The 20,806-nt window shown below is 32.7% G+C and overlaps 2 protein-coding genes across 3 annotated transcripts; one reads left to right on the top strand and one right to left on the bottom strand.

Moving 5' to 3' along the window:
• The first annotated feature begins 1,503 nt into the window (after positions 1-1,503).
• On the top strand, positions 1,504-4,918 carry LOC123906638 (pentatricopeptide repeat-containing protein At5g40400). Its single transcript, XM_045956591.1, has 2 exons — positions 1,504-3,792; positions 4,039-4,918. The coding sequence occupies exon 1, from the start codon at positions 1,577-1,579 to the stop codon at positions 3,533-3,535; it is 1,959 nt and encodes a 652-aa protein (XP_045812547.1). The 5' UTR covers positions 1,504-1,576; the 3' UTR covers positions 3,536-3,792; positions 4,039-4,918.
• Positions 4,919-8,318: 3,400 nt separating this feature from the next.
• Positions 8,319-17,970, bottom strand: LOC123906639 (zinc finger CCCH domain-containing protein 41). 2 transcript variants are annotated; one of them, XM_045956592.1, is made up of 5 exons: positions 17,818-17,970; positions 15,476-16,356; positions 12,369-13,556; positions 11,696-12,025; positions 8,319-9,137 (listed from the first exon to the last, which is right to left on the bottom strand). In XM_045956592.1, the coding sequence occupies exons 2-5, from the start codon at positions 16,259-16,261 to the stop codon at positions 8,691-8,693; spliced, it is 2,751 nt and encodes a 916-aa protein (XP_045812548.1). In that variant the 5' UTR covers positions 16,262-16,356; positions 17,818-17,970; the 3' UTR covers positions 8,319-8,690. The 2 variants fall into 2 exon arrangements, with proteins under 2 accessions (XP_045812548.1, XP_045812549.1); XM_045956593.1 differs by having other exon boundaries at positions 17,699-17,966.
• Between the last annotated feature and the right edge of the window lie 2,836 nt (positions 17,971-20,806).

The following is a 20,806-nucleotide window of genomic DNA, read 5'->3' on the forward strand; positions in this document are numbered from 1 at the left end:
ACACAACTAAAATTCACCAATAATTCAAAAATTATTAATTTAATTTACATAATAATATAATTTTTTGGATAAATTAAGTACATATTCTAAAAGATTGTTTACGTTACGGCTGAAAATAAAATAGTGGAATATTTATAAGAATAAGATGACATTTCTTTAAGCAAATAAGAAGATGACACATGTTAAATCTTAAATTCATCTATAAGATTTTCTTTACCTTAACCAAATAACTAAACCTAAATTCAAATATATAAAATCTTCGTCCAAACTTATATATTAACAACAACAAATATTCGAGTTTATATAATATAATAAGAAAAATAAAATAAATGTTCAAGAAAATATTAAATAAGAGGGACAAAAACTAACAATAATTTTGAAGAGACACAAACCTCGCCAAGAAAAAGAAAAACAAACCAAAAACAAAAGGACCAAGCAAAAAAAAATGTGAACCAAACAATAGACTAAAAAATTGGGACTATTAAAGTTGGAATAAAATTTCACCAAGTGAATAGTGAGAATAAACTCTAAGAGAACGAGAGATGAGTAAGTAGATAAGCTATTTGGAACCTTAAATTGCATAGAACGTAGTAAGCAAATACACTATTTGATACATAATTTTCAAAAAATGAGATCACGCGGAACAAATAGGCAAAGCCACCATATATGAATCATATTCTATAATCAAAACTTATTTTAACATTTCTCATGAGCAATATTGTCTATAAGTATAATTAGGTATGCCTCCAACTCTTATTGAAAATAATAAAATAAGGAATACATCAAAAATAAAAAACAAAGTGACATTTGACTATAAAATTGCAACTCATATAAAGAAAACAAAAATCTTATATGATTACACTAATAAAATAAAAAATGATACATTCTTTCAAATTTATAAAATATTATAAGAGATCTATTACATTAAAATATAAACAAACTACGATATAATAAAAAATCTAATATTTCTAAACAACCTTTTTTTTACTCATATACTAATATTAAACATAATCATATTTTAAAATAATATATATTATTTAACTATATGTGATTATAGTTATCACAATCATTATTTTTTTATTTATAAAAATATTTTAATTATATATTTTAATCGAACCCGTGCAACGCACGGGTTTATTCCTAGTTTAAACATAATTGATGGGTTATATTCTGCTGACCCTAACAATATTCAATATTATTTTCGGTTGAGCTATGTACCAGTACTACTCACTCTGATACTATATATAAGAAATATTTCATTCTATAATTATTGTATCTAGACAATAATATAATTTAAATACATAAATTTTACAATAAATTTAAAAAATTAAATGTTTCTTATATAGTATATAGAACCGGAGGCAATATTGTTTTGCAGCGTGATAACAGTAATACTAATGAATATTACTGACGAATTCACTGGAATTTGACCCCATGATGTGTCTAAATTTTAATATTAAAAATAAAAATAATTAAGTGGGTTTGATTTTATTTTTTAGGCTAAAAAACATGATAATACTATAAATATGGAGGGAACCTGGGACTCCACAAGTACAACAGTACACGAATTCAGTTCATGTTTGTATGTCTGTTCCGCAACCACCTGGTACGTTGTTGTTTTCTGTACTGTTTCATTATCATCATCATCATGATTCATCGATCTTCAAATTCAATCCATTCCCTTTCTCAATCAATTTTCACAAAAAACTCATCTTTCTTCTATTCTTCATCTTCTTCTTCTCTAATCACTTTACATGATTCTGATACAAAACCAATTTCAAGTCCTTTTTACAATCTTCTTCCACCTACCCAAAACCCTAATAACATTGTAAACCTAATTTCCTCAACCCTCAAACAAAAAAGTTTTCATCTTTCCCATTTTCAAACTGAAATAAAAAACATTCTTCCTCACATGGGTGCTCAAGAAATTTCTAGGGTTTTGCTTAGATGTCAATCTGATTATTCTTCAGCACTCACATTTTTCAATTGGGTTAAATATGATTTGTGTATGGTACATAGTGTGAAGAATTATTGCATAATTGTTCATATACTTGCTTGGTCTCAAGTTTACTCTCAAGCTATGAAATTGTTGTGTGAATTGATACAATTGAATGTTAATGATGATGACAATGATGATGATGTTTATAAGAGTTTGATTGATTGTACTGAGGATTGTAATTGGAATCCGGTTGTGTTTGATATGCTTATTAAGGCTTATGTGAAATTAGGTATGGTTGAGAAGGGTTTGGAAACTTTTTGGAACAATGTTGAGGCTTGTTTTGTTCCTAATGTTGTTGCTTGCAATTGTTTGTTGAATGGTTTGTCTAAGTTTAATTATATTGGTGAATGTTGGGAAGTGTATGAAGAAATGGGAAAGCTTGGAATACATAGGAATGATTATACTTTCAATATTATGACACATGTTTTGTGTAGAGACAGAGATACCGATAAGGTGAATGGATTCCTCGAGAAGATGGAGGAAGAAGGTTTTGAACCGGATTTGGTTACGTATAACACACTCATTAATAGTTATTGTAGGAAAAGAAGGTTGGAGGATGCTTTTTATTTGTATAAGATTATGTGCATTAGAGGTGTGGTTCCTAATTTGATTTCGTATAGTGCATTGATGAACGGTCTTTGTAAAGAAGGGAAGATCAAGGAGGCTCATCAACTTTTTAATCAGATGGTACAGAGAGGGATTGATCCGGACATTGTGTCGTATAATACTCTTATATCTGGTTATTGCAAAGAAGGTAAGATGCAAATGTGTAGATCATTGTTGCATGAAATGATAGGAATCGGGATTCGTCCTGACAATGTCACTTGTAGGATTGTCTTTCAAGGATATGCAAAGGAAGGAAAGCTTTTGTCGGCGTTGAATATGGTTGAGGAGCTTCATAGATTTGGGATTAAGATTCCTGAAAATTTATATGATTATCTCTTAGTTGCATTATGTAAAGAAGGTCGGCCGTTTGCAGCTCTAAGTTTTCTGATAAGGATATCTCAAGATGGCTTTGTGCCTCAAATAAGCACTTACATTAAACTAGTAGAGTCTCTTTGTAAATTCAATAATGTGGAAGAAGCATTGGTTTTGAAATCTGAGATGACAAAAAAGAATATGAAACTCAATCTCACTACCTATAAAGCTATCATAAGCTGCTTGTGTAGAGTAAAAAGGACTTCAGAAGCTAAAAGCTTGTTGGAGGAAATGGTTAGTTTAGGTATTCTACCTGATTTAGAAATAAAGAGGGCATTGATAAATGGTTATTGTGAAGAAAATGATGTCAGTAAAGCTGTGTCATTATTGAAATTCTTTGCTAAGGAGTTTCAAGTTTACGATACAGAAAGCTACAATTCAATAGTTAAAGTCTTTTGTGAGGTTGGTAATGTGGCTGAGTTGATGGAGCTTCAAGATAAGCTTGTCAAAATAGGGTTTGTTCCAAATAGTTTGACATGCAAGTATGTGATCCAAGGGTTGCAGAAAGATATGGAACTCGATGATGATATATTGGACCGCAACATGCTAGAAACCTAAGTTGTCCCAAAACTAGGATCGTGTCCAACAACTCACCTTACTTTCCGAAGGTGGCCGACCTGACAATATGACAAGTATCTAAGTACATGGAGAACTCTCGCTTGAAAGATAGCTGTTAAGGAATCAGAAGAATCAAGCCACTTAAATACTCTACCGAGCATTCCATATTTCTCGATCTGAGACTCTGGCACCCCGTAATATCCAAGTCCCTATCACAGTATTTATATGCTATTAGCTGCAGTCCTGATGAAAAACAGGTAAGCTACCTTTTGAGTATTTATGAAGTTGATCACTTAACTTTGTTTTCATGTACATATTAACATATTGCAAAACTTTGAACTGGTATTTTCATATTACATTATGGAAGGTTTCCTTTTTATCAAATATTCTCAATTAACTAAGTGAAATGTGATAAAGTAAAAGGCATGAAGTAGTAACTCACTGCCTATAAATGTTTTGCTGAAGTAACAATTTGAAGATATTTTGTGGTGTATATAATACAGGTTAAACTTGCATACATTAGACATTAGAGGCAGCATGAGATTTTGGCGGCAATAATTTGGCAATGTTTATTTGGGTCTACAAATATTATTTCTTGCTGCATACGTGATTTAAACGTATGCAATTGTATGTGATTACATATTGAGAAGAGGCCTCTTGCATCCATATATTTGGCACGAGAGATACTTCAGACATGGTTGCAGGCGCAAAACAGTAAGCACATGGAGAGCAATCTGCAGCAGCAACAGGCAACCCAACGATGGTGTAAACTGCAGGCGGGCGCTGTGAAATGGAACATCGACGCAACAATATTTTAGGAACAAAATGTGTTTGCAGTAGGCATTGTATATTCATTCGCAATCATTAACACCTCAAGAAGCTGAAGCTTTGGGACTTTTAGAGGCTTGAATGGCTTGTTGAGATGAACTTCAAAAAAATGTCAATAGAGCTGGATTGTAAATTAGTGATTGATGGCATTTTAGGCAAGTCCACTTATCAAAATGAGTATTGTGTCATTTTAGGACAATGTAGAAATTTACTTGATACATTTTCCAAACTTTGAGGATTCAGAGGCAAGCTAATTATGTCGCTCATAACCTAGCAAGAGTGTCATTGTTATATGCCAGTTCCTTCCTTTTATTGAATTGATTATTATATTGAATGAAATTAAGTAGTTTTGCTTGTGTGAAAAAAGAAACCTCTTGTTGAATGTTTGCTTTTGCTTAAGCAGAGATCATGATGGTTTTTGTGAGGCAGGATAATAACATATTAACATTAGATATTTAGATGCCCTTGATTGTATAATATCCCTATGAATTTTGTTTAGGCAAAATTATACTTTTAGTCCTTTAACTTGATTTCATGTAACGATTTGGTCTTTTATCTTCTTTTTTTTTCTCTTCATTTTAGTTCTTTTAAACTTCAGTCTATGGTTTTCTTTTAGGGCATAAGATATATTTATGATTGAAAAAATTATAGATTTGAAGCTTGAAAAAATATAAAGCACCAAAATGTTACCTAAAATTAAGTGTAATTTTACCTTTTTTTATCATGTAGAGAATCTCAGCTTTAAATTTTTGGTCAAATTTATATCGGTCACCAAAATTTTAATTTACTAATTGAATTGTATTTACGAATTACGAGACACCTTTAGGGGGGTGTATTGGATTGGGATTTCATGAGACAATTTTGGCAAAAAAAGTCTTGATGATTTTATGAGATTTTGTTGGACTATATTGATTTTGTGAGATTTTAAAGACATTTTTACAGAGACTTTTTTACAATCAAGATTTTTAACACATGATTTGAATGGATTTTGAGAGATTTTTTTCAAAAAACTTTTTACAATCAAGATTTCATAATACTTTATATATTAAGAAACTTTTGTATATTAGGCAAATTTTAAAAGAATCAATAAATTTTAATAAAAGAAATTATATTTTTTTGGGAATCCAAATTTTTAAACAAAAAAAAAGCCTTACATTTTTTTTACGTATATGTTTCTAATCACAAATAAAAACCATTATCACCATTGATGGGAAAAGAAGCAGATGAAGGTAAAAAAAAAATTTGCCGTAAAAAGTTGTATTGAATCAAAAGTTTGTAAAAAAGATGTAGAATTTGTTAAAATATTTTTTTGCAAAAAAACATATTTGATAGAAGAAGAAGAAGAAGAAGAAGAAGAACTGATATAATGATGATGAAAGTAAAAAATCTTGGAGAGTTTGAAAAAGTCTCAAGTCTTTTGGTGAAATTCTTGAACAAGTGAACAAAGAAAAGAAGAAGGAGTGCAGTGATGATGAACTATGAAAAAATAAAGAAAAAAAAATTTGATACAGTGATGATGAAAATAAAAAGTCTTGGAGATTTCAAAAAAGTCTCAAGGCTTTTGGTGAGATTGTTGAAAAAGTCTATCAAGTGTATTTTCAACTAAAAAGTCTCTCAAAATCCATTTCATAGAAGAATCCATCAAAATCGGTAGACTTTTGAATACCAGTAGACATTTTAAAAGTAGTACCAAATCTCAATTGAATACCAACGGATTTTATTGCCCTGAAAAAAAAATCATGTTTGTCTTAATTGAATACCACAAGATTTATTTAACTTTTGTAAAAGTCTTGATTGAATACCTCAAGATTTTTTTGTCATAAAAAAGTCTTTTAAAATCCCATGAAATCTCAATCCAATACACCCTCCTTATTTTGATTTATGGTGCCAATGATGATATAAAATTGGTGTAGTATAAATGAGACGTAGTTTTGATCTGTGTCAAAAATGAAAATGATCAGTAGTTTTCGGTCTATAAATATTTGGTGAAAGATTTAATCTCTAATTTATGCATATAAAAGATCACTAAGATAGATTATCTTTAAATGCAGTTCAAAATCTCAAATAGTCTAATAATTGTACATGGAAGATACCATGATATAAATAAAAGCAACCTCTTTTATTCCTTTGTTTATTTGATAAAAAAAAATTTAGATTAAGAAAGACATGACACTATTATATAAGACGAGAGAAAATCCTCAATATCTTAAAAATTGACAATAAAATTAATGTATAAATTTTCAAAATGGATATACCTTTTTCTTTATTGTATCAACTGCCAATTAATTTTTAAATACCATCAAATGTTGATTAATTTCAAATGACATTAGGTAGGTGACCTCTTTTTTTTTACGATAGGTGACCTTTTCTTTTTTTCAATTTGTTGAGCTTATTCAAGTGATAGTAGATAATTGTGTCGAGTCTCGTAATATTGATCTTATTATCTACTATCACTTAAATTATTTTACCGTTTATGTTTTATCTTTAGTTAATTAATTGATTTATAATATTCTCTTTGTGATATACATACATGAAGTTGAACAATGATTTAGTATAAAAGAGAGAATTGTGATTATAGATACATTATTACTAATTGAATCTCATCGATAACTACACATTATATAATAAAAATAATTTTTTCTTAGATATTTCACCGATAATACTCTTACAATGGTATAATTATATATATGAATCATGCTAAAGGCACTCAAATTAATTTGAGAAATGATGTTGGGAGACAATATGGTGTGTGCTGGAAGGAAATTCAAGGCCTACTTGTCCCTACCAAGGATATTATTGGAGTGGCCGGGGTTCGAACCCCAAATTTCACATTTCTCCACATTTAAATATGTGAGTCTAACCGCTAGGTTATTTGACCAAAATAAAAAATTCAAGGCCTACACATATGGCCCAACATGTGTTAAAAATAGTACATGATTACAAGCAAGCTGATAATGTGCATGCAGTGGCACGCCAGTGAGGCCTGTTGGGAGAGGATATGAGTTGGGTGGAAACCTCCACTGTGACGGAGAATGGTTAGGTGGTTTTGCTAAGAACATTGGAAGGCGTAATGCATATATATAGCCAAGCCAAGCTTTGGGGTGTGTATGAAGGATTAAAGTTTGTTAGCAATTTGGGGTTTAGAGCGGTTGAGGTAAATGTTGATTCAACGTTGTGGAGTTATATATTGAACCTACATTAATTTGGTGGTGGACATTAATTTGGTGGTGGACATGAATTTTAATAAATAAAAGAGTGTCAAAATGTGTTAGAAAATGTAAAATATTGAACCTAAGCTTCTAAAGAACCGAGGTAATTCTCTATTCTTTTTTTTTTTTTTGTACAAGAACCGAGGTAATTCTAAGTAGGGTAAACCAATTTTGTTGGACACAAAAACATAGTTTCAAATAATCACAATTTAATTATTGAATTTCATAAATTTTGGACACTTTTTTTTACTACCTCATGGGTAAGATTTAATAAACAATTGTTATCTGTTAACTTTAACTGGAACTGGCTAATCAAATCTCTCAATGTAAACAATTTGTATTGTGAACACCAAAAGATAATTTAAAAAATTAAAATGCTAGTTCGAACAATTCATGATATTTAGGGTATGGGTTTTATATCAAATCAAAGGAGAAAATCAAATCAGATCATAACAATGCAGTCAGCCCTAAGAGAAATATTTATATGGTCATAACCTCAAATAAAAATCATTTACGGACACATTCACAAAATTCAAATTATTTAACTAGTATAAAAATGCACATCATTTAATTCTTTCATCTTTTATCTTTTTTCATTTGTGTATGTGCACACAAGTGCCAAATAATTTTCACTTGGGGTTGTGACAAGACGAGTGTTTCTCCGGCCCTAAATATAGTCAATTTTTATTAGTGTCACCCTAATAAAAGAATAGGTAAAAATAAAATGAACGTTTCAAGTATAATAATGGAGTTAAACTAATCACTTCATTTATATTTTTCTACTGTTGCTACAAACATAAAAAGGGAAAGGGGGTTCCCAGATAGTATTTGTCAAGTAACCGTTCAATGACTTTTAACAGAACTTTGATCTTCAAAAAATTTATCCTACAAGAGAAACTATCCAAAAGCTGAGAAGTAGCATGATGCACCATTCTACTAATACCACCAAATACAAGAGGTGGCGAAACAGAAGGAACTTTACATGTCTTGAGCATTGACAAAAGGATAATGGAATAATAATTCTTTAGAAATTGAAAGAAATAATGCTCCTGAAAATTAGTGTTTAATAGATTTAAAATTTTACCTCACTGTACAAATCTGACCATCAACAGATCCTCTCAACAGACATTGTCCTCGGGTGATTGTTTGGCAGAAGAAACTTGACTGGTGGGACATTGGAGATCTTCTTGTTCCGTTTTCATAAACTCCGATCCAATTTTAGTTTTAGAATCTTTATGCTCATCATCAGACACATTTGCTTCATGGGAGTTTCGCAATTTTTCTTCAGAATTGCCATCTGTTGTATCTAAGGGCTCCCTGGGAGGAGCAGATAGAGAACGCTCTCTTCTAATAGTGGCATTGCCAGAATTGGTAGGTGTCACCCACATGAATTTAAGGATATGTTCTTTCCAGCATTTACCTTTTATAAATGCCTGCTCAGCCGCTCCACGAGTAGTGAAATTTAGACGTGCCTCTTGTTGGCTACTATCATCAACTTGCACTTCTTCTAGCTCTACAGCGGAAAGTTCGCCATATGGTAAGAAGTGTTCCTTCAATGCAGCAACCTAAAAGACAGCAATTTAAATACAATAAGACAAAATGACCATATAAATGCACATACATCCGATCAATCAACCATAAAAGTCACTTTATTTTCATATGATATTGAGGGGGTGTTTAGATAAATGGCGTATTCAATAAAGCCTTGTGTACAAGTTAATTTTAGAATCAAAGAGGAAATAAGGATAAACTCTGTATAAGCTACTTCTATAACCAGTTTTAGGAAGCTTGAGAAAATAAGATAAAACATCTTACTTATACAAGTGTTTATATATTATATCAAGAGATAAACCCAAATTAGCTCTTCCAAAAACTTCCCTAATAAATTTTCTCATTTAATATTTGTTAATAAAAATGATTCTAGAGGAAGATATATTGCACTTGAGCTTTTTGATTTATCATGATAAGACCATCTAACAAAGTAAGTTCAAGGACTGCAATGAAAACTTAGGACAGGATAGCTTGGTAGCCTTGCAGATTTTCATTAAAGGTCAGGCTAACTGATGATCAACTTCATATCAATCATGACAACTTAGGACAATGTTATGGTACAAAACTTAAGTAGTGTATTGATCACTCAAAAGATACTCAATGAGGAAAGGACATATCAGGAAAGGACAAAAACGGAAAATAAACTTGTGGTGGCAGCTGTAGTAAGCAACGGTTAGCTCGCGACCATTTCTGGCAAGCTATTGGGTCGCATGGTGCTACGCATTGACAGGAAAAATGTTGGGTCTGGGGTGTTTGAGGGTATGCGAAGTGTTGCGCCTAACAGAAAGACCGTGGTGGTTGAGGCTGGAAAGTTGATATTTGAAAAGAAACACCATACATGTCATATTGTCTGAGGAACAATTACTCCACCCAAATCCTCCCCCTGAATTGAAAATTCCAATTCCCACTTTCCTACAAGAGTAATTACGCCAAATCCTTCTACTTTAACTAAATGATGACCAATCAACGATTGAGGTCCAAACTCTAACTAAAATTTTCAGATCTCTCACCTCATGCAGTACATATAGTAAATTAGATAGGGGATTGACTCAGTGACTAGTGGAGTTTTACATATAATAACTTATGTAAGTATATATACCACCGAGAGAAGAAACTATACATAAACTGTACAAACAATCTCAAATGGGGTGAAATAAATACAAACAATCAAAAGAAAGACCTATCATTTTCTTGTTTTCATCAGTCAACATTGTATCTACATCTTTCTTTGTATCTACCTTTCTACAAACAAAAACTAATATTTCCTTTTCATAAATATCTCATAACGGGTCAGACAATGGAAAGACAACTAAGAATACAGAACCACAGATTACAAATTTACAATAATTCTGTCTTCAAAGAGGAAATAAGGACAAACTCTCCATAAGCTCTGTATAAGCCACTTCTATAACCAGTTTTAGGAAGCTTGAGAAAATAAGATAAAAGCATCTTACTTATACAAGTGTTTATATTATATCAAGAGATAAACCAAAATTAGCTCTTCCAAAAACTTTCCTAATAAAATTTCTCATTTAATATTTATTAATAAAAATGATTCTAGAGGAAGATTTATTGCACTTAAGCTTTTCAATTCGACATGATAAGACCATCTAAAAAAGTAGGTTCAAGGACTGCAATGAAAACATAGGACAAGCTAGCTTGGTAGCCTTGCAGATTTTTCATTAAAGGTCAGGCTAACTGATGATCAACTTCATATCAATCATGACAACTTAGGACAATGTTATGGTACAAAACTTAAGGGTGGGTCTGGGAAATTTGAGGGTATGCGAAGTGTTGCGCCTAACACAAAGACCGTGGTGGTTGAGGCTGGAAAATTGATATTTGAAGGAAACACCATACATGTCATATTGTCTGAGGAACAATTGCTCCACCCAAATCCTCCCCCTGGATTGAAAATTCCAATTCCCACTTTCCTACAAGAGTAATTACGCCAAATCCTTCTACTTTAACTAAATGATGACCAATCAAGAATTGAGGTCCCAACTCTAACTAACATTTTCAGATCTCTCACCTCATACAGTACATATAGTAAATTAGATAGGGGATTGACTCAGTGACTAGTGGATTTTTAAATATACATAAACTGTACATAAACATATGTGAGTATGTATACCACAAAGAGAAGAAACTATACATAAACTGTACACGCTTAAACAATCTCAAATGAGGTGAAATAAATACAAACAATCAAAAGAAAGACCTATCATTTTCTTGTTTTCATCAGTCAATATTGTTTCTTCTTTCTTTTTATCTACCTTTCTACCATAACTAATATTTCCTTTTCATAAATATTTCAAAACTGGTCAAACTATGGAAAAACAACTAAGAATACAAAACCACAGATTGCAATAGTTCTGTCTTCAAATTTTAAAAGTTAAAATCTTATTCAGTGTCTACTATTCTCATGTGTCGGTGCATGAGCACGTCCAACTTCAGCAGGGGAAGATTTAGTCAAATATGATGGTATCAAAACAAGTAAAACAAACAACCTAAGCCATTGCAAAATTCTCTTTCAATAAGTAAAGACACAAGGCAGAGTGAGAAGACTTACATTTGCTAGACCGACTGGCAAAGGTGGGATGATTCTAAATGCAGTGGGACGATTATCCAATTTGTATCTATTTACATGCACTGATGGTTGAACCGACTGCTTCAAGCCTGAAGGTTCCTGTAGTCTCATTGGTGTATTTGCTTTAGGACTGTGGGAAACAGTATTTACCAACTGTTTATTTTTATCCACTGTTGTCTCTGCATGTGGAGAAGGCATACCAGTATCAGCATCAGACGATTGAGGAGACGGCAGTTTGGCAACATCAGACGTCTTGCTCGTTTTGGGTCTCTTGGCAGATGGCTCAGTAACTTCACCCTTGGGTCCTGTAGCCTGTGGATAATTAGAGTTTATACTATGAGAAAGAATGGCATTAATACATGAAACAAGGTGACAACAGAATGCGATGGCAGAGTGGTGATTGTGCCTGACTTCAGTTTTATTTTTAATATAGTTATATGTAGAGGATAAACCATGAACACCGTTTTATTATTGGGACTTAAAAAATGCAGTATATGCACTAATTGATATAAACTAATCACATTACTTAGTAAAAGAAAAATGAACAAAATATCCAAAATATCATGAATGTATAAACAAACATATCATCAACAAAAGATAAAGGCTTGTTCAAAAAAAACAAAAGATAAAGGAAAAATAAGCAATTAGGTTTTACTTTATTCTCAAGTTTGTTCAACTGGCGCTTGAACTCGTTACGCTTTTGGTCCAGCATTTCCTGCTTCTTGCGCAGTTCTTCCTTTAGATGCTCCAAGTTTTCAAACTTCTTCTGCAAAGGAGGTGGAACCTTGGGTGAATCTGCAATGACCGGCTTTGATGGATTAGAAGGTGAGGATCCTTCAAATATAGTTCTTGAAGCATCAGGTTGATAGATATCTTTTCTCCTATCAGTGACAACTGGATGAGATGGAACAGAAGTGGGTGGTTGCCCACGGGGAGTTACAATTACACCATTGCCATTTGTAGCAGTAGTATTATCACTGGGAATACAATCACGATTTGCCCACCACAGCTTGATGAAACGATTGCCCATTACAGCATCGGGTGCCTTCAAAGCAGCTTCAGCCTCTTCCCTCTTGGAGAATTGGACAAAAGCTCGTTCAGTGTTCATCGGAATGTGTATGTCAATAACTTCCCCAAACTTCTTAAAATGAGCAAGAAGAGCCTCCCTCCTGTTACTTTTATGAGGTATACCATTTACAAATAGAGTACGCTGTGCCTTCTGTGATGGTTTACGTATGTTACGCATATCAATCTGTGCCTTCAGAGATGCTTCAAAGGTTCTTGGGATAGCATCATCTGCTATGGTTTGCTTACCTTGACTGGAAGCACTGTGAGAACCTACTAATTCATCATTCCCTTCCTTTGATTGATTATCAGGAAAATGAAAAGAATTCATTGTAGGGTTAGATTTTTCTTTAGTGTCAAATTTATTTTTTGAACTACCAATTCTGCCCCATACAGATGAACTGGCACCCTGTAAACTGACAGAAGTTCTGGTAGCTTCAGCTGAACAAACGCTATTTGGAGCGTCACTAGACATAAGCTCAGCATCATCAATCTTTGATGACTGCATATTTAGGAGCGCATTTGACGATTCCAGACCCCTATCATTCCACAGAGGTTGATCTGGATCATAAAGATCAGCTTCACTTGTGCAACCAGGACCGGGATATGCACCATCCATCGGCAAACCAACATCACTGACTACGGACTTGGAAATTATTCCAGGTTTGCATTTACTGTTCATTGAAGCATTTACTGAATGTAGTGATCCAGATCCAGTAGGTGCTCCATTTAGATGCGCACTTGTAAGCGAAACAGGAAGGTTGAACTGTGAAAGACTCTGAATTATGAACAAAAATTTAATTAGCTAGGTTAACAATAAATCAAACAGTATAGGAAATAAAGTATGCATCACCGCATCTAATCCATATCAACAGACAATCTATGACTTTGATACAGGGAAAAATATGGGAAATTGCAATAGTAGTCAATAGTGAATACAAATTAAAATCATTACCATGCATGCAACAAATATTGAACATTTGAAACTTTCATCAGAAACGAGTTTGTGATACAATACAAAAAACCAATAGTATCATGTAAAGAAAAAACAACAAAAGCTTAGGAAACTAGGTCGAATCAGCTATCAGCTATCAGCTATCCAGCAACACCATAATGTTCTCCAACATAAGTAACATCTAAGTAATGGACCATGAGAATTTAAATCCATTTTAATGATTTGACTTATAGTTGTCCTCGATCTCTCTCCAACTACAATTTGGCTACCCTCCTTCCAATTAACCCTCCTTACTCTAGAGCTTCTACAAGTATTCTTCATGAAAGCCCAAGCCACATTATAGCTTAAACTCTATCATCTTTTTCTTCAATTGGTGCTACCACAACTTTTTCTCTAATACTTCTAGTCCTAATACTACATTGTCATCTCTACGACATTGGATTTAATTCCTTGTTGGCTCATTAACGCCCAGCATTTAGACTATTCTATTACAAAATAAATACAAACATGAGTTCAAGAGGGAACAAAGAAAAATGAATATCTAGTTTTCTAGAGCAATGCCAACAAACAGACAACAGGAGGGAACAATATCATGAAGAACGTCATTTAATGAAAACTCTTTTCAATATACAACTAAAAGGTCATCAGTGAGGACAGTTATTAACAGTGCGCCCAAAGTAGGCAAAGCTAATCCTAAGAGATACACTACCACACTCTAACATAACATAAAGATAATATGATATATTTGTCATATTATAACACTCACTCTCGAGCGAATGCTCACTGGGTTTTAAGCTTGTTACAAATATATCCTTGAAAATGGAAAACATAATAACTGAGTCATCTGAGGTACAATGATTCTAGAAGTCTTCAGCCTTACATCTTTTTCTAGTGTCACCACAACACTTGCTCCAGAATCAGCAACAACCCCAATTTGGGTACTATCATCAGATGCCTAAAATAGGCAAGCAAAACTTAACCACCAAGCAAAAGTAACAACTCAAGGCTTAACCACTTCACAGAAACAAGAACATCAAAGCCATAAAGACAAACACTTAACCATTAAGCAAAAGCCACAACTCAAAGCTTAACCATTTAAAGAAAACAAATATGCTTAACCACCACCACCACATAAGGAAGAGGTAAGTGGAAACAAAGCTTAACCATCAGGAAAGAATGTAAAAATGAGCCTCAATCACTCAAGACAGATGCACAAATATCAAAGCTTAAACCTTAAGCAGAAGCTATAAGCCTATAACTGAAGGCTCTGCAATTTAACAGAAGGAAATGTGCTTAACAATCAAATAAGGCAGAAGCTACCAAAGCTTAACTATCAAAAGAAAAAGCTAAAAACATGAGGCTTAACCGCTCAAGGAAATAAATCACAATAATAATAAGTAATATGAAAAATAATTCTAAGAGATAATCAAAGATACACTATGATTAAAAACTAACCCTACGACTAAGATACCCTAACATAATACAGAGATACTAAAAGATTTTTTTTATTATTATTATTATCATCATCATATGCTAATAATATCAAATCAAATTGGAGACAAATGATGATGTCTTCATTTGCACTATTTTTATATTTTTTACAATCTGAAAAGTCTTCTGCATGTAAATTGTGCATATCTATAATTGTCAAATATTATACCAATTAAGTATTTTTCTTTCAATATTATTTTTTACATTTTACAAATATGGATATTTGCTAGTATCTCAAGAAAAAAAGGTACCTGAACATCTTCAATGACAATTCGATTTACACCATGTTCCATAGGGCACATGTCCCCTCTAAGGCAAAATCCACGTTCCTCAAAATCTCTGCATCGTTGACGAGGAATATTCACATTTATAGATGAATTAATAGGTGGTCTGAGCGTTCCTTGTAAACTCATTGGATGAAGCATGTCTAAGCCACCATTGGGTACTGCTGGAATTAAACCGAATGTATTCCAAGATGCATTTTGTGCATTTGATATATTTGGTAACCCACGTCCAGTATAAAGGGCTGGATGAATGGGTCCCTGCTGAACCATTTGTGAAGCAACATCCATTGAGCTGAACCTAGATTCACGTTGATTCCAAAAACCAGATTCCCTGCCTCTTCCCCTACCAGCGCCGGGATCTCCAGCAAATGATTGGTTTGGTCGTATTCTTTGACTCATGTCAAAAGGTGTTCGGGGAACTGAAGTCATCCCAGGGCGCCTTCTTTCAAACTTGGAGTAAAAATCTCTATCTGTGGTGGCATCACTGTAAGTTTTCATTGTTTCAAAGGTCATAGATTCGTTTTCTCTGAACGGATGATGATTCCCAAAATTTTTGTTACGCTTTCTGAATGGCCTGTTAATTACAGGATCTGAAACATCTCTCTCTAATGATTGAGAATGATCTTCCTTCTTCCGATGCTTATGATTCCGATCATCATCATCGTCATCGCTCACTTCCGTTTCTTCAGGATCACTGGCACAATCAGATGGCGCAACAGACTCTGGCTTTGGAGATGAAGCTTTCAGCTCCATTTATGAATGAAATGTTTATGGTATCTTCTTCAAATCCCAACTAGGATTGATACGCCAGCTTATGTAGAATAATAATTCCAGAAATAAAAACGGACCTACATCGATAAAAAATAATAAAAAATCAGGAGATTAAAAATAAGATAATTCAATACTCCAAACATCAAAGATTTATGTATGTTTTTAAATTGGCCAGTTTCCTAGTCATGTATCCTTACACACTCAGTTGGAATAAATATTTGACACGGTCAATTAGCAGATCTCAATCTACAAATTCCAGAAAGCTTGTGATGAAGAATATTTTGAAATTTCAAAACACTAAATAAACATCAAAACACAAAGACCTAACAAGCAATCACAATCTTCTGCCCAACCATTTCCAGTGAGAACTCGCTAATCAATCAAACGAGAATTTCGCAAGTCACTTAACTTTCCAAGAAATATACGAACTACACAATATTCCGTGCAAGATAATTGACTAAATCCTCAATTACTTGGAAATCATAATATCCTAACACCAAACTGACCCTAACTCATCAAGTAACGAGAAAATCATCCAAGGGTTTTAGGAAACATCCAAGGCTAATCAATGACTCGACGACAAAATACAAATGTAGTTAGTAGCAGCCAGTAATGCAACATATAAACCACCACCCAACTGATTCCCAAGTCGCCCCAATAATTGTTAACAGTAAGTGAGACCTAAAGCGAATTTTAATATACTAGGTCTTTTGTCAGCATATGATACCTTTTTGTTTATAAAATCTAATAATAAAAAACAAAATGTCGGCGGACCTAAAACCTAAAACGAGGGCTTTAGTAGTAGTCGTCCCCTTGGGCCGGCCCTTCTCATTCCGAACTCGAACAACAAAACACGTATTAGAGGGCTTTAGTAGTAGCCTTACTCTTGGGCCGGCCCTTTCCAATTCCGAACTCGAACAACAGAGCACATATTAGTGGGCTTTAGTAGCCTTACCCTTGGGCCGGCCCTTTAGATTCCAAATTCGACCAACAAAACACATATTAGAAGCAACCATTTAAGAAACCTAGACAACAAATCTCCACCCACCCAATCATCATCATCATCATCATCATCTACAACAATGCTACTCTAAACTAAACACATTTCACACCAAACTCCTCAACAGCTCAAAATTCATCAACAAAAATAACAAACACACACTAATTAGTAATTTGATTACCATTAATTTATCAAATAAAACAAAACACTACTTAACAAAAGTAAAATGTTTAATTAGAAAGATCGCTCTCTCACTATAATTTGCCCTAAAAAAAAGCTTGTATTAGAAACACACATAGTTTCATTCATTTTTTTACAAATTTCACAAATCATCAAACAACAACTACACTGTGATGAATGATGAAGAGAAAACAAAAATAATCGAAATCGTAAATTGAATTTAGAATAGAGAAATTAACTGAAAACGAAAGTGAAAGCAATCGTGAATATTGTATATAGTGTTGCATCATTCATTGATTTGAATTACGATAAGGAAGATGAAATTGGAAGAATCGGCGTAATTTGGGAGAAAGAGAACCTGAGGAGGAAGAAGGAGAGTTGACGGTGGCGGCGATTGAACGGAGAGTGGATGGCGAGAGAGAGGGGTGGGTTGGTTGGGTTGGTTGGGTTGGAAGAATTGGAAACAATAACAGCTACACACAAAAATCAAAATCTATGAAAATCAATGCATAAAATCATTTTTATATTCATTTTTTGTTTTTTTATCTAATAGTCCGTAAAAAAAATTATCTTACCGTGAATAATTAAAATGTTCAGATGTCTAAAAAAAGTGGAGTGTTCGGAGTTCGAGCTTTTATTACTGCATATATATAATGCGATGTATCTACTCATGATGATATAAATTCATGATTTCATATTTATAGTTATGTAGTGTATACATTTTCAAATATTGAATCAAGTAAAAAATATGGTAATATTAAAATTATTGTTTGTTGCGAATGTTATTTGTTTGCGTTGACTTATTTAAGTTTCTCTGTTTTTATAAGCAGTTACGAGAATGATCGTGAGAGTTTATATAAATCTCGAATGATATCTTTTTTGTTTATTTTCATAAGTTTTTAACTATCGCTGATGAAAATATTTTGATTTTTTGTTTTTTTTTTGGTAGAGTAGAGGGCTAAGTGCCTGTAAAAAAATAATAAAAAAATAAATTAAGGATAAACTGGACATTTTTAGAAAGATAATCTCAAATATGTAGTAAAAAACGAAACTACTTTCTTTATTTGGAAGGATCTACAAAATCAAAAGATCTTACGGTAAAGCTATGCTTAACTAGTCAATCTATTATTATTTCTAAATTTGTCAATGATTAATACTATTAAGGGGTTTGGAAGATAAAAAAATTACAATTAAACGTATTTTTAATTTTTATATATAAATGATGGGTCAAAAATATATAAAAGGTGTCTCTGTGAAAATTGGTAAGATTGTTTATAATAATGAATCAAGGTAGTATTAATAATTAATGCTCATGCAAAAAACAATTTCTGTCAACAAAAAAGCATGCAAAATTTTGACCAAATTAACCTCCATACATTTTTTATGAACTATAGCTTCTTTTTTCTTTTTTTTTTGAAAAGGCTTATGAACTATAGCTATACTTTTTTTTTATTGGAACTATAGGTATACTTTTGTTTCTTTTAATAAAGTTTTTTATTTAAATTTTTTTACCCACAAATTCAAATTATTTCATTCATAATTATAATTATAGAAAAATACAATACCAAATATCATGAAAAGTATAACAAGCAAAAGAATGAAGTCATGAACATTACTATTAAATGTTCGTCCAAATCCAATGAAAACAAATTTATAGTTGTCGAGAAAATGAAACAAATTTTTGCATTATTGTATAAGAAACTCATATTCTAACCGATGAATTTATCATTGTGCATGCATGTCATCTACCACTTCTTTCCAAACAATTTTAAAGGAACAATTTTAAAGGGGATTAAATACACATTTCGTCTCGTTATGTTTATTTTATGTTTCAATTTTGTCTCTTACGATTAAAAAAGTATTAATTTGGTCTCTTACATTTTCATTTTTTGCATTAGTTAGTATTTTCCGTTAGTTTTGTTATATGTGATAGATGGTTGCATATGTGGGCTGACACATGGACAATTGGACATATGTATAGTTTAAATGGTGTTAATGACAAAACAAACGGAAATAATTAACTAATATAAATGGTAAAAATGTATGAGATCAAATTAAATACCTTTTAAACGTAATAAACCAAATTAAAACTTAAAATAAACGTAAAGTACTTAGTCTTTCAAAATTAACTATTTGAAAACCAAAAGAACTCATTCATTTCAAAGCTTGAATGAGCCCTCAATGCTCACCTTGCCTTCATCTCAATGTTACACACAAACCTCAACAGTGGAAACCAAAGACCATAATTTTGTTCTATTTACCTTCCACCTTCCATTCATCTCTTGTCTCTTGTTAAGGAGGTATCGACACAAATTCTATAAACGCTCTTAACCGAGTATTCTCTATTATTTCGAAAACCTCCAAATAATTTCATCATTTTCGTAGAGTCTGAGAAGAGGAATTTTAAGAATTTCAATCGCATCTCCCAGTGCAAAAAAATCATGGAAAAATGACCATGTACAAAGTATTTAGCTTTGAACATTTTTGTTAGGAAAATGCTAAAATGTTAAGGAACCAAATATAGTAATATCATATTGAAATCAACGCTTTGAAAGTTTAAAAAGTGTTATTTTCAATTTTAAAATTTTTTACCGGTTAGCATGACCTTTTTGTTATTATAACATCAAGGTTTGTGACAAATTTTCAATTTTGTTACCCCAACAATGCAAAATTGAAACCATGCAAACTTCTAAAGTCTATATATCATACCACTTTTTTTTACTTAAATTTGCTACAAATAATCAAATTACGAGATTGCACACAATAATCAATCTCAGTCATTGATTTAAGATTGACAGTTGTAAATTACATATATAGTAAAACGATCTCAACCGTTTATTAACATTGGACTGTGAGGAAGGAATTGCATTGCTGCAGTTGCAACATACAATTTGTTTCCTTATTTTTCATAGTAAGCTTTTTCCAACTCAGCCACTGGATTAAAAGCACTAGGGCAATCTTCGAAAGAACAAAACTCAGAAGTCATTAAACATGCACCGTGACTACCACTTACTACTCCACCGCATCCAATCACCTCACCATCCTTACACGCACCGTCCGTAATTAAACGAACCCCCACACCCCTGTAGGTGGCAGCCAACGCACTTGGACCACTCTCTGCTGCACATTGCTCCCGATTTTTATTGCTTTATCAGCTGGGCAGTATAGCTTCTCGTCCTGTGCATTACATGATCAGCAGGCATATATAGTAGGGCGAATAAAAGTATCCTCGATTTGCTCTTTGTTCCTCCAGCTCCAAGCAAAATGACACTGCAAAAATTGCTGCCGGGCACTAGGATGCACAATTGTTTCCGGAACAACACTGCAAAATTCTCGCATAACATGCA

This window comes from Trifolium pratense, linkage group LG2, assembly GCF_020283565.1.
Source record: "Trifolium pratense cultivar HEN17-A07 linkage group LG2, ARS_RC_1.1, whole genome shotgun sequence".
Classification (NCBI taxonomy): Eukaryota; Viridiplantae; Streptophyta; class Magnoliopsida; order Fabales; family Fabaceae; genus Trifolium; species Trifolium pratense.

Excerpts from the sequence above, each read along its gene's own strand:
- LOC123906638 (XM_045956591.1), top strand. The coding sequence starts at position 1,577 with ATGTTTGTATGTCTGTTCCGCAACCACCTGGTACGTTGTTGTTTTCTG.
- LOC123906639 (XM_045956592.1), bottom strand. The coding sequence starts at position 16,261 with ATGGAGCTGAAAGCTTCATCTCCAAAGCCAGAGTCTGTTGCGCCATCT. Across the intron at positions 12,026-12,368 it reads TGAACAAACTTGAGAATAAA|GCTACAGGACCCAAGGGTGA; the intron begins GTAAAACCTAAT and ends AATTATCCACAG. Across the intron at positions 9,138-11,695 it reads TGCCAGTCGGTCTAGCAAAT|GTTGCTGCATTGAAGGAACA; the intron begins GTAAGTCTTCTC and ends GCTGTCTTTTAG.